Below are 13,924 nucleotides of genomic sequence, written 5' to 3'. Positions count from 1 at the left end.
CAAGTGGTTAGTCAGTGTATTAGAGATCTGCACAGCAGAATATTTCTTCTACTAATCCGCCAATGATAGAGATGGCTACACATTTAAAAAAAGACAGACTCCCTTAAGAATAGAAAGAAGAATGCACAGAGAAAGACTGATATTTACAACATTCAGTCAAGTCCATGCCAACTAATTAAAAAATATACAGCCAGCTCACACAATATGCCTCACAAAATGACAGGGGCACTCCAAAGTAACTTATCCCAATAGTCAAGTATTTAGGAAAGTCTATAATTATCATTCCATCCTAGAATAAGTCCTCTTCATAGCATCATTAATGGACAGCTGCTAATGAGGTCCTCAGATATTTTCCTAACCAATTCTTTGCTGGGATGTTTCAAAATGAAAAAGCCCATCCTGTTCACTTTACTGTCAGAAGTAGGGAGGACGGGAATTAAAATTCAACAAAAAGTATAACTCCAGATCATCACAAAAATTATCTGATACTTATTTCTGCATTACCATACTATTTTCAAACTAAAAATCCATGGGGACACAGTCAACTCTGGCTTTCCAGAGTCAACAGCCAGTACTCTATGCTGTAAGGACGTGGGATGACTGACAAAGAATTTTCTGCCTTCCCTTCATCAATTACAAGCAGTGCTCATGACCTTAAGAAGAAAATTTCATTAGAACGTTTTGGGGTTTTTTTTGAACCTGATTATGAATTGTTGTATAGTCTTACCTATTTTTCAAAAGTCTCAGCTCTCTCTTGCGTGTTGCCTCTTCTGCCATTTGCTGAGGACTATGCAAAGTCCCTGGTGAGGCTGCCATGACCACTCCCTGAGGTAAGGTGGTAGTGGGAGTTCGAATCTGGTAAGCTGGCATGTCTCCAGTGGCAGCTATATAAAAGAAACATATTTTAAACTTTATGGCAAAAAATAACTATGCATATGTTCTCTCTGAAAATAACAGATTTCTGTCAATGAGTTATCTGGGATCCCTGATCCATAGAATATTTCCCAGGTCTGTAATGTCACAAATATATTTTTTACCTTAATAATGCTTATTTCCACACTGTAAAATATTTAAATTGCTCTAGCATTGTGTCCCCACCAGCCAGCCAGACTGAAGCCTGTGAAAACTTCCACATGGCTCTCTTCAGACAACACGGGGAAAGCTGTTTGAGAAACAGTTTAAGCATCCACACTTATTTCCTGTTTGCACAATCCCACAAAAAGATGGCCCTGCTGTTGCAGCCACTGAGGTTTATATGCTACCCTGTTCTCTAACAGGTTTCAGGAGTCAACCTGCTTCAGTAGACAACTTTCTCCTCCTTCCTTGTGATAGTCACAGTACCAGCCTTACACTCCTTCCTTCTCTTACAACAGCAGTTTGGCAACCCTTGGAAAATCAGTGAGAGCTGCAGTTGCTAAAATGAACAGGAACAGACAGGCGTTCGTGAGGACAGGAGTGTGATGACCACCGATAGGATGCTGTGGCATTAGCAAGAGGAGGTGGCAGTGGTTGCACAGGAAGGGGTGTAGCTGTACAGTAAGTCAGAGGGCAAAAGTTCAGATTCATCTCCTGAGCCTACCAGTTTTGAGCTCTCCCCAAGCTAAATGCTGATCTGACACGTTACTTGAAACTGATACCTTTCTGATAGCCTCACTTCATTTCTGTATTTCTGATGTACTTTGTTGCTACTTGATGTACCTCAACTTTAAAACACTGTGAAAGTCCTAAGCACTTGTGACTCGTCTGACGTAGAAAAAAAGAATCAAACAAAAAATGTATCCCTCTTCAAATTCTAAGCAAGTACTTATCTGTTCCTCTTTATAAATATTTTATATTATTACAGAACAGAACTTCAAATTTTCTCATTAAAACAGCAGAACATAAAAGATGACATTTCAAAGGCTATTATGTTACACTTAATTTATACTTTAATTCTTCAAAGCAATATTCAAATAATGGAAAAACTTGTGTGTCATGGTTTAATCCCAGCCTGCAACTAAGCACCACACAACCACTCACTCACCCCACCCACCACCCCCCCTCTGATGGGATGGGGTAACAAAACTCATAGTTGAGATGGGAACAATTTAATAATGGAAATAAAATAATAAATGTAAAGAAAGGAGAATAACTAAAAGAAAGAGAAATAAAACCCAAGAAAAACAAGTGATGCAAATGAAAAGCAATTGCTCACCACCCACCGATGCCCTGACTGTTGCCAAGCAGCAGTCCCTGGCCAGCTTTTCCTACAGTTTATGTGCTGAACATGATGCCTTATGGTATGGAATATCCCTTTGGCTAGTTGGGGTCACCTGTCCTGGCTGTGATCTCTCCCAGCTTCTTGTGCACCCCCAGCCTACTTGCTGGGAAAGCATGGGAAGCTGGAAAGTCTTTAACTTAGCACAAGCACTACTCAGCAACAACTAAAACATCGGTGTGCTCTCAACATCATTCTCATCCTAAATACAAAACACAGCACAGTACCAGCTACCAGGAAGAAAATTAACTCTATCCCAGCTGAAACTACGACAACTTGGAAAAATAAAATGTAGACACAAATATTTTGGGGAAGTTGACAGCTACAGAAATAAAGAAACGTCAACTACAGGGGGAAAAACTAAACTTAATAAAAAGATACTATTATTCTTATTATATTAGTGCAGGTGCTTCGCTAATTAAATAAAAAAAACAGGATGAAGTTGTGTTTAGACTACAATTCCACAGCCATGTCCTAAAATCATTATCAGCTTAAACCCCTTGCACCTCCCCCAGCTCTCCATCCTTCGGGTAAAAGTGTTTGTGGAATTACAAGATGAACTGGACCAGTGAACTGACCTGGATAATCCCCTGGGGATGGAGGGGCGGAGGGAGGGAGGGAGAAATCAGCTCAGAACAGCCCTGTGAGCGCTGACAGGCAGCCGCCATGAACACAGGGCTTGGTTGTCTTGTACATCTACAGGGGAATTACTGAAGCCTTTCTTTAAGTTCTCCACAGTCACGTCAATGGAACGGTACTTCAGCTCACTATTTATAAAAATGGAATGTTAGCAACTCCTCTGGCTCACCTTTATGCTGGCCACATTACATACATTTTATAGACTCTATGTTAAGAACTACCTTTTTTCTACCTCATCACTAGGCATAAAAGAGATGTTGTCTTAGTTTGCATTAGCTATAATGAATTAGAAATCCAAGCAAGCTATTTTGTCGACCAAGTCATGGGGAAAGCCCCATAACCCAGGTCACCTCAGCCTGGCAAGACCAACTCCTTTGTTGTCTTTGTTTGATTTGCACTCAGATGGCAGTGAACAGGGCTTACTGCTGCTGTTGTGAAGAGGACTCAGTGTGATCATGTACGTGCAGCAAGGCTTAACAAAAGTGATTCCCTATCTCAGCCGGGATCAGCAAACACCACTGTAAGTAACAGCAGGTCCCGGTAGTGGCTGTCCCTGCTTAACAGTTGTCTCACTTATAAACCTGCCAGCATGATAACACAGATAAACAGCCATTCTGGTGGTACAGACCTTGCAAGCCCAGACACCACTGTCTTTTAAAAAAAGCAAAAAGCATAGCATTGACAGAATATCTTTTAGCTGAGCAGTAATATGTGCTTTATGATATATCACTGCAAATCAGTACTTTCAAAGACTGCAAAGTGGTTTGTATAGTATCTCAAAAAGTGCCACTGCGTTCCCCAGAAAAATACCTTGGAAAAGGTGAAATGGGCTTCAAGGAGGGGGAATAAACTATTTTACCAAGGGTATTTTAAATCTAGTAATGTGTCTATATGATAGAGAAGCACACAGTTTGGCATCTGAGACAAATATCCCACACACCTTAATCCAGACTGACAAACCTCTGCGGCCATTTCTAATAAACTTCACAAAGGTTTAAAGTAATTCCTAAGGCACCAGAGGTAGGACCGAGGTTATTAACAAAGCAACAAACTTTCAGCTGGCACAGTTCCCTAACACACTGCCCCAGGTCAAGTTTGTTGGGTTTTTTTTCAACTCCTTAAAACTGCAAGGGAGTAAAAAGTCACTGAAAACCTGAAGCTTTCAGTTGAGACTTACAAAAAGAAAAATTATTAACAGGAAGAGAAACAGACAAAAAACAACTACTAAAAAAAACCAGACCACATCCAGAAGAGCACAACAAACTTTGTAAATTAAGCTCTGACAATTAAAAAAAAATTAAAAAGCAACACCTTCTTGGAAAAAGTAGCTTGCTGAACATTAGAGAGCATCCCCACACTCGAGTTCTTTCAGTGACTATCCAAGAGAAAAAAAGCCTGATGTATTTTTATGTCTATTCTCCCCTCCTGTGAGTCATAATGGTGGGACTTGATTATCAAAGGGGTTTTAACTTCACCACTAAACTGGCTACACCGGGCATGAATCATTACCCCTTTGAGCATTAAAAACACCGACTCGGAGAAGATACTCATCTTCGGGTTAATCAAACCATGTGCGCCAGCCCCGAGCAGCAGCACGTAGGAGCCTGTGCCGGCTGCGAAGGGGTTAAAGCTGCCGAGCAGCCGGAGGCAATTGACGGAGCAGAAAGGAACTGACTAAATCGCAGCATGACTTGGAGCTGACGTCAATGTGTATCTTGTTTGGAGTTTAACTTTTCCAGCTCCCTACTGCAACACGATTCCAGGAAATCTAATGACGTCAGCCTTTTGAACTCAATTAGCTGAGGAACAGACCATTTTAACAGTGGAGGAGAAAACAAGCAGGCGTTACAACGCTTAGAATTATTGCTCTCAAATTTATTTACATTCAGGATTTTTTTAATGATGAGAGCACAGGGTTTATTTACACTGCTGAAGCAATGCACACCTTTTCTTTACAGCTAGGCTTAAGCCCACAGCTATCAAATCTGTAGTGTTTATTGCTAAACAGAAAAAAAAAAGCAGCGTCATTTTTACAAAACAAGAAGCAACTATAAACATAGTAGCATATATGACTATCTTCACAATACAGAAAAATGCAAAAGACTGGTGGCTTTTTTTCAGCAAAATTCTGCCTCAAGTAGTAAAGACTATTTATCTGAACTAATCTCTACAAAAACTCATGCACTAACAGTGATTTTTTGGTTTCTTTTTTTTTCCAATTGAAACTATTAAAATTGCCCTGAAGTCCTACACTAACTAGATAGAAGATATTTATGAGTTTTGAGAGACAGAAGAGTTACAGCAACAGGTTCAAAATAAAATGTCACAAATACTAACTACGTCTGCTTAGACATAGAAAAATACAGTGTAAAAGGTGAACAAAATTATTACCTGTTTCATCTCCTGTTACAGCCATGATCAGCTCCTGCACACACAATTCTCCTGCTCCTCTACCAGAGCCCAGCATGAACTGTTCCAAACTAGCAAGCATGTGCAGGATTACAAGCAAGAGCACTGACATCACAGTGACCTCACTTGCTTACCACTGTCATTAATATGCTCTCTCACTGGAACAGCTCACTGAAACTGCAGCCCAAAGAATTCCTTTTCCAGTAAACTTGTTTTGTTTTTTTTCCTCTTCCATATTTTTATAATCCTAGCTTTGTTCTTTTTTCCTGAATTATTCATAAAGCTACAGAAAGCACTCACCACAACGCTGGCTGTAAAGTACAGCCTGAAAATTCACAGCACTGTCTGACAGAAATTAAAATGTGGCTCTAGCACTCATGAATGAATTAAAATGATAAAGCTACGACTGGATAGAAAATAAGGAAATTTTAAACAGACATGCAACTGTTTTGATTGGAGCAGTTCCACTAAAAGGCAGAGAACTCTGTTGGTCAGACATGCGAGACAGGAAAGCTAATAAGCTATAACAAATAGGTAAATGAAAGGCTAGAGCTCCTTTCTTTGTGAGGCTACCAATAAGCCACTCATTTAGTTTCAGTTAAAAGCTTCAGAAAAGATTAAACAATGCTCCAACAAAGTAAGTCAACCTAATGCTAGCGATTTCAGGCAGAACAATAACTCTGGGTAAGGGCTATCTATTCCCCCTTCCCTGCCTTTTCAAAATATGTCCAAGAGATCTGGTAGACTTAATTTTAAAAAATAAATTAAAAAAAAAATCAGCTCTAACAGAGTTCCTCCTTACTTATATCAATTTAAATAAGTTTCAGACCAACTGGTCTGCATGTAGGGCATGGCAAATTTCTAAGGTCCTTGTCTGTAATAAATAAATTCAGACTGGTAATTCATCAACTATGAAACTAAGCTGGATGGCAACAGTGGAAGCATCAGTGTGAAAAAGGAACATTCTGTGATTACAGGACCACTTCAGGATCATATGAACAGAAGATCAGAACTGAAGCACACAAGAAATTCAAGCCACAGATCTCAAATATCACTGACCATATAATGAAAATACACATAGATCCCAAGAGAATGATTTTTATACAACTTTTCTATGCTCATTTTTCACTAATAATCAAACACTTTCTTCTTCTTCAGCTAGCAAAAAAACCCTTAACCTGTATTAAGAAACTGTCCAGACATTAGATCTGCCTCTTATTTTGCCTACAAATGTAAACTTGTAGCAAAAGCAGTGTCACTCAGTTGGATCAACACCTTTGGCACTTTTCTCCTAATATTTTTTCCCACCACAGGTTATCAGAAAATATCAAGTACAGGGTTTACGTAATCCATTATTACATGAGATTCATCAACAAATACTTTAGAAAAAAATATCAATACATATGTTATCTGAAAGATTCTGAAACAGATCTTTTCTGCCCTGAGACTGATATTTGTTATATTTTTTATTCCTTTACTTCTATGATTATTACAAAAAAAATTTATGTTCTAACCATCCATAACAATTATAAATTATTACCATATATATAAGTGGGAAGATACTAAGCAGAATGTTTTTTCCTATTATAATCTGTGCTATCACAATATAAGGTGACCATTCAACTACAAAGTGTACATAAATGACAAGTATTCATAACTATAATCTTACAGACTTTTTAGCATAGGCAAGATGACCTGTACTAAGGACATTTCAGACACCTGTATATTCGCCTAATTCCATTGTCTCACCCCATCCTGAATAACTCAGGTTTGTTGACTATATACAGCTGCATCACTGTTAACATCCTCAGGTGCTTTCACACTCTTTTTATATACCCCTTTTTAACTAAAGATTTATTATTTTTAACATTTTCCAATATCAATAGCATGTATAGTAACTTCAAGTCTTTTATCTTCTCGTCATATTCAAGGTCATGCTCACGTATTGTTTGGTTTGTACTTTTCGCTGTATATATGTGTAGCACTTTTCCTCTGTGTCAACAGTTACGAGCCTCACTGAAGCACTGGACTTTGAGCCAAAGGAACAGAGAATTCCAGGAAGTCAACTTCTCTGACCATGGACAGAGAACAAATCAATGTCATTAAAGGTATCCAGAAGCTTCCAGAAACATGATATGGCAGGTATTCAGTAGCTGTCTCTCAATCCATTTTGAAGGTTTCTATCCCAGGCAAGACACTTCATGAGCTATTCCAGCTCATCAAGCCCATCACTGAGACTGAGTAGCCCCGTCAAAGGACTACTCTGTAACTGAGAGTCTGTAAAGGAAGGTTGGTCAAATGAAATTCCCAAGGACTGAAATGCTGCCAGATAGAATCCTTAAATTCTGTGTCTCTTCACAGACTTGGGAAGTTTTTGGAAATAGGTGAGGAGTTAGTCTCTCTGCCCTGACCCCAAAGCTCTGAAGAATCAAAGCAATACCTATAAAACACTACAGTCAACCTGGAGAGATGGAGAAGCTTCTGATTTAAGGGATGTGTAGGCACATGCATAGAAGATACTCAGAAAACGTACTATCAGAGTGAGAAATTTGGTTGCGGGACAGCCAAATTTGGGTCTTAAGGCTCTGCTAAGAATGTATTCATAATAACATTTAGGGATGTTATAACAGTACTCTCTGCACAATAAAAACTAACATTTAGCTAAGGGTTTTTCACATTATAGTCTTAAAACTTTCCTGAAATGCTTCTGAGAAGTCTTGGGACAATGATGTATTACAGCAAAGAATTAACCAGAGGCAATGGAAGAACTCAAATTTCATACTGCTATTTTGCATTGTCTCAACAAATTCAGATATCTACAAGCTATTATTGTTATTAACACTCTTGGCTACCTTTACAGCAAAGGCAGAGAAACAGCCACCTAAAGACAGAACTTATTTCAAACATCTACAGCAGGTAAAATAAAGCACTTCAACCTGGACTTCACCAACTACCTCAGATATCTGTGCCTACACTTATTTGATGACTTTCATCCACTCCATGAATACATATTTAACACCTTTCTAGCTCTTCTCATAGTTTATTTCAGATAGCTGTTTTGGCTTATAAGAGCATTCATACAGCCCTCTCTTCGTACTTCTCTGTGTCAATAAAATAAAAATTTTTTAAAATCCCCTATATCCTCCATAGGATATACTAATTTAGTGACTCCACAGAGAAATCTCTTCTCCATTTTCAAAGGTTTTCATCAGCATTACCCAATTTCCCTGATAATGATAAGAATCCAAGACACCTTTGGTCCTCCTGTTCCCTCAGCATTACCAAAAGGAAAAACATCATGTACAAAATACAGTAAGTCTCAAGAATTCATTATTCACAGTTCAGTTCATGTGTGCATTTTATAGGATCTTCAAAGTGCTCTTCTGTGAGAAAACTAGCTTCAGTTAAGGATCTGCACTCTAATAACGACAAGAGTCATAAGTTGCAAGAAAATTCTGCACTGAACATATCCAAAGAACTTCAGAATTTGTTTTTTAATAATATTAACTGCTGAAAAAAATAATTTAGTTTAATATACTAAATGAGGTGCACCTTCAGCATCTCACTTCAATCTGTAACAGCAACTATATTCCAATTAAATATATGTCTCCAAAATCTGGACAAGAGAATTCAAAGAGAATTCTAAGCAGAAAGTGATTTTATATTGTTATTTCCTTCTTTTAATCAAAAGTAGTTGCTGCCTTGCTGAGCACAGAACCTGAGTCCCCTCCTAAGACTATCTTTCATCTCGCTATCCATAAGTATTGTATTTAATAGTGCAATAATGTCAACACAGTAAAAAACCTTTTAAGAAAAATTGTTTAATATGAAAAAAATTATAATGCATTGGACTAATAAAACATACCTTGAACAACAACTTGGCTTCCAGGAACAAAAAACTGTTGTGTGCCATCAGATGTCTGTCCTGCATATTGCACAATGGTAGCACCCGGCTGAGGAGCTCCTGAATTTGTCACTGTCTGGATTGTACCACCTTGAGATATAGTAACTAAACAGAAAAGAAAAAGGTAAGTTAGGCAATAGGAAGAGATAACATATGCCAGAAAGCAAAATTCCCTTTTTGAAATAAACATTGTCTGATAGGACTCCTGGTCCTCTCCTTGCTTAAAGATCAAGTGTACAATAAAACTTAATGTTAATACTGATTTCCACAAATATAAAGCCTGCTTTGTAGTACGTGCCATATGTATAACAGATAAAAAGCCACGTTCAACATATTTTATCTACTTCCAGAAATAAGAACTCTCCTAGAATAGTGTTAATATAATTTTTTAAAATAGTAGCCCCTAGCCATATAGAATCATTGTTGTTCTAAACACAAATGTAAAAGTTATTTTAAAAGCTATGTTTATTGCCTCCCACAAAACAAAACTCAGGACATCTAGGCAAAGAAAGAGAAAGTCTTCTGACACTCCTTTCCTTACTGCAAGACAAAGTTTAGCCTAACAATATTTATCCAAGTTGTACAAAGTTGTAAAGAGTCCAACATTTAGATAAGAAGAGAAATAGAACAAAGTGGGATTTTTCCATCCATGTAATCAGCAATATGAAAAATACAAATATACTTTCCTCATTAAAAGATCGTATTGTATTCCTTGCCATAATCAAATATTTAGAAAAAATGCAATTCCCTAGAGACATTATTAACTGTATATTCCTTTTGAAATTAGTATTGCCTTTCTTAAAGAGAGAAATATCATAGAATGGTTTGAGTCAGAAGGGACCTTCAAGATCATCTGGTTCCAACTCCCCTGCCATGGGCAGGAGCACCTTCCACTACACTGGGTTGCTCAGAGCCCCATCCCAGCTGGCCTTGAACACTTACAGGGGTGGGGCATCCACAGCTTCTCTGAGTAACCTGTTCCAGTGCCTCACCACCCCTACAGTGAAGATTTTATCCTAGTATCTAATCTAAACCTATCCTCTCTGTTTAAAACTGTTGTCCTCTCATTCTATCACTACCTTCCCTGACAATGAGTCCCTCCCCATCTTTCCTGTAGGCTCTCTTTAAGTACTGGAAGGCCACTGCAAGGTCTCCCTAGAGCCTTTTCTTCTCTAGGCTAAACAACTCTAGCTCTCTCAGGCTGCCTTTATATGGAAGGCCTCCAGCTCCCAATACCTCCATGGCCCTCTCCTCTGGATCTGCTCAAGCAGGACCACGTCTGTCTTGTGCTGGGTACCCCAGAGCTGGATGCAATACTCCAGGTGGGGTCTTACCAGAGCAGAGGGGCAGAATCACCTCTCTTGACCTGCTGGCCATGCTGCTTTTGATGCAACCCAGGGTAGGATTGGCTTTCTGGGTCACAAGCACTCATGGCTGGCTCATACCCAGTTTTTCAGCCATCAGCACATCCAAGTCCTTTGTGGCAAAGCTGCTCTCAATCCACTCTTTGCCCAGCCTGTATCCACGTTTAGGATTGCCCCAACCCACATGCAGGACCCTGCTCGTGGCCTTGTTGGACTTCATGAGGTTTGCACGGGTCCACCTCTCTACTTTGTCAAAGTGTGACCATCCAGTGAATTCCTTATCCACCAAGTGGTCCACCAGCCAAATCCATGTCTCTTATGCTAATTAAAACAATCCTGAAACTTTCAGCTGAGAACCCAATTCCTAAGTAGTAACAAACTCCTTTCTCCTCTAAAAGATATTTAAACTACAAACATCATGATTGTATTTTTGATCTGAGATGCTACAAAAGTCAGATGTAAGTACAGATTAAAGTCAGATTCAGGCTTGCCAACTCCTCTGAATTCACTGTCAGATTCACAGTATTTGATTACATTCTTGAAGGCTGAGCTCTGCTTATCGGATTTATGTGAATTTTGGAGATGGCTGATTTCAAATGTTCTGTTTTAACAAGAATTGAGTACCTTGAAAGTGCAACTTCAGATATAAACACTTCAAAGAGCATTGAGATTGCCAAATCCCAGCAGCTAAATTAGCTTCTTTAGGGCTAAAGGTGGAATTCCTCTCATGCTGAATGAAGTTCAGAGCCTTATCTGTAATTCTGGAACAGGGTTCAGCATGGACCTCCAGTCCTGCCTTTGGAATGGGGAACATGCAATGTAAGAGCATCCTAACATGTACTGCACACAGGCTCTGTAAGGCACTAAGGAGTAGTGGAAGGGGGTGGCAGGGTGAAGAGAGCAAGATGTTGCTTTGGTCTGGCCTCTAAAGCAGAAAGTGCCCCATTTGGGGGCAGGGTGAAAGAGAGAGAAGCAAGAGAAGTAAATTGTTGTATTCTCTGTTCTTCAAGAGGTCCAGGACAAGAGCAGCAGGATTTGTCAACTCTACCTCCCAGAGAAGTTACACAGAGCCAAATTCTGCCTCTCAAGAGTTAGCCCCAAAAATGGTATGTCTACACCATCACAGAACCATACTACATAAAACCCAGTCAGTTTGGCTTCCTGAGCAGTAAAACATCAGCACAGAATGATTCAAAGCTCTTCACTCCACAGTGATTCTGGTTAAACAATTATGTCACATCTGTACTGCAATTATTCATTCAGATCACAATCCAGGACTTTCTAAACAAGAGTGAATTACCTCCAGTAACTGCCTCCCCTACAGGACTGATCCCTGCCATATTCCCAGAACAAAACACTGCCCACCCCCCATTCACTGTCCTGATCTCAACCTCTGCACACACTTCGTTGTGCTGGGGCTCTACTGAAAACTGGGCTTTCTCTCAAGACCATGGGACTTTCCTGGACAGTCCCTGAAGGTTGATGGGTATAAGTAGCATCTTCTAGCCAAGACTGAAGACAATACTAATACCACTGTCTGACTACAATAAACTGCTCTAAACCAGAAAAAAAATCAGATTTTTCCCTCCCTCCCAAAACAGGAAACGGAACTAAAGTTGGTTTTTCCCAAAAGACTTCTTAATTCTCCAGTTGTTAAAATGCTGCCCTAAGACAGCAAGCAACCCAAACAGATGGCAAAAGAACTAATGATTTTCATTTCCCCTGCATCTCTTCAGGCAGATCATCATGATATGCACAAGTAGGCAGGGAGGTGGGGAGGTTGATTCACACACTCCAACTGAACAAACAATTCTTGCACATTAGACCATCACCATAGGTGAGGAAGAAACTATTTTTTTTCAGTATGAAATAACCAACATGACAGAACTACAGCCAACGGAGTAGGTTCATAGTCAAACAAGGCTACAAGGCTCCTACACAAGGCAGTGCCTTGTGCAAAACCACTCATTCCTCTGACAGAAAGATAACACATATGTTGATAGAGGTAACTGGCAAAGACATTTTATCTGGTCATGCCTGTCAGTTTGTCTGCTTCCATAAGCCAAAGCCAAGAAGCTCTGAGGAAAAAGATATTTGGAAACCATGGCAACATACCATTTTGGCTGCTAAAAAGTGGAGAACAGCCATCGCTGTTGCTAATGGAAAAAAAATACATTTGTTTTCCAGAAAAATTTACTTATCAAGTTATTCCAAAAATAGTTATCCCAGACATCCAGACACCAACACACAGTCAAAATGATCTTTTCAACTAAACTGCCTTTCCTGAATACAGGAATAGAGAGAACAGTAGAGAAAAAAGGACCAGCAAATGCAGTAACATATGACATCTCTTTTTCAACCAGGGCACACCACAGATGGCCACAGTGACACTGCAAGACCAGTTCTTCATTGCCATGGACACTGTACAAGCTTAATGCATAAACTGCTGGGTGCCTGCACAGGACAGCCTGTGCAAACAATGCTGGCCAGGAAGAGAGGAGTGCTCAGGCATAATAATGATAGGCAGCAGTAAAGAGCTATTGACAGGAGATGTAAAGATAAAGTAGATATGTGTGGTGACCTGCATAATATCCAGTTTAAAAATCAACACACAAGTTGCTGCATTCCCACACAGTGTTCCTGGTTCTAGCTAACAGCAGTTCCTGAGAATCACAGGCAGCCAACAGGACAGCTCAGAAATGCTCCAGATCTGTGCTTTATACATATAAGGACTAGAAGTCAACAGTTAAGCTCCTTGGTAAATTCCAAATTTGGACATGCTCTACTACAAGGAAATGATTATCCTTGCTACCACCTGGTACCAATTTTTTCTAAGCAGAATTAGAACACACAGACTTCACTGAAGCAAAAGATGGGTGATAGTTTAACTTACAAAGCTGAACTTAAAAAAAAATCAAATAAATAAACAAATAAATTGGGTCAGAAAAACCACTCCCAGGAAGACAAAGCTCTCAAAATGAAGTTTTGGAGCCAGAAACAAGAGAGTCCATGAAGGCTGACATTGCATCCTGAAGCAATGCCTCATTATGATGAGAACCTTAAATATACAGCACATGTTTTAGGCTACAACTATGGCTCAGTCAAAGAAAAAGTAGCAAAAACCTAGAAATCTTCCAAGCTTAGCTTATAGGCAAGTTTAAATTAAGAGAAATGAAATTTAATGAAATCTTTGTGGATTCTGTTGTTCAAGCACATTGTTAGTATTGCTTCTCTGTTGCTTAATTTTCACAAGTAAATGTCTGATTGAACAAGAAAGCAAAAACTGTGAATCTTGTTATTCACTTCCCTATCCCTATGGTTTATGGCTGTGTTCAAACAAAAATACACCCT

At 39.2% G+C, this 13,924-nt stretch overlaps 1 protein-coding gene across 8 annotated transcripts in view; it reads right to left on the bottom strand.

Annotated features, from left to right (window-relative positions):
• Nucleotides 1-13,924, bottom strand: part of CREM (cAMP responsive element modulator) — a 35,395-nt gene that overhangs the window by 2,066 nt on the left and 19,405 nt on the right. For 6 of the 8 annotated variants that reach the window (XM_051802495.1, XM_051802496.1, XM_051802499.1 and 3 more), the window contains 2 exons: nucleotides 9,171-9,314; nucleotides 728-884 (listed from right to left, as the gene is read on the bottom strand). In XM_051802495.1, the coding sequence (XP_051658455.1) occupies nucleotides 728-884; nucleotides 9,171-9,314 (301 nt within the window). Of the gene's footprint in view, nucleotides 1-727; nucleotides 885-5,287; nucleotides 5,455-9,170; nucleotides 9,315-13,924 lie in introns of those variants that run through there. The other 2 variants (XM_051802500.1, XM_051802501.1) reach the window with 1 other exon arrangement.

Source organism: Manacus candei, unplaced genomic scaffold, assembly GCF_025592945.1.
Source record: "Manacus candei isolate 608988 ecotype Guabito, Panama unplaced genomic scaffold, ASM2559294v1 h1tg000056l, whole genome shotgun sequence".
NCBI lineage: Eukaryota > Metazoa > Chordata > Aves > Passeriformes > Pipridae > Manacus > Manacus candei.
Note: the sequence above shows the minus strand (reverse complement) of the source record. Positions and strands in the feature narration are given on the sequence as shown.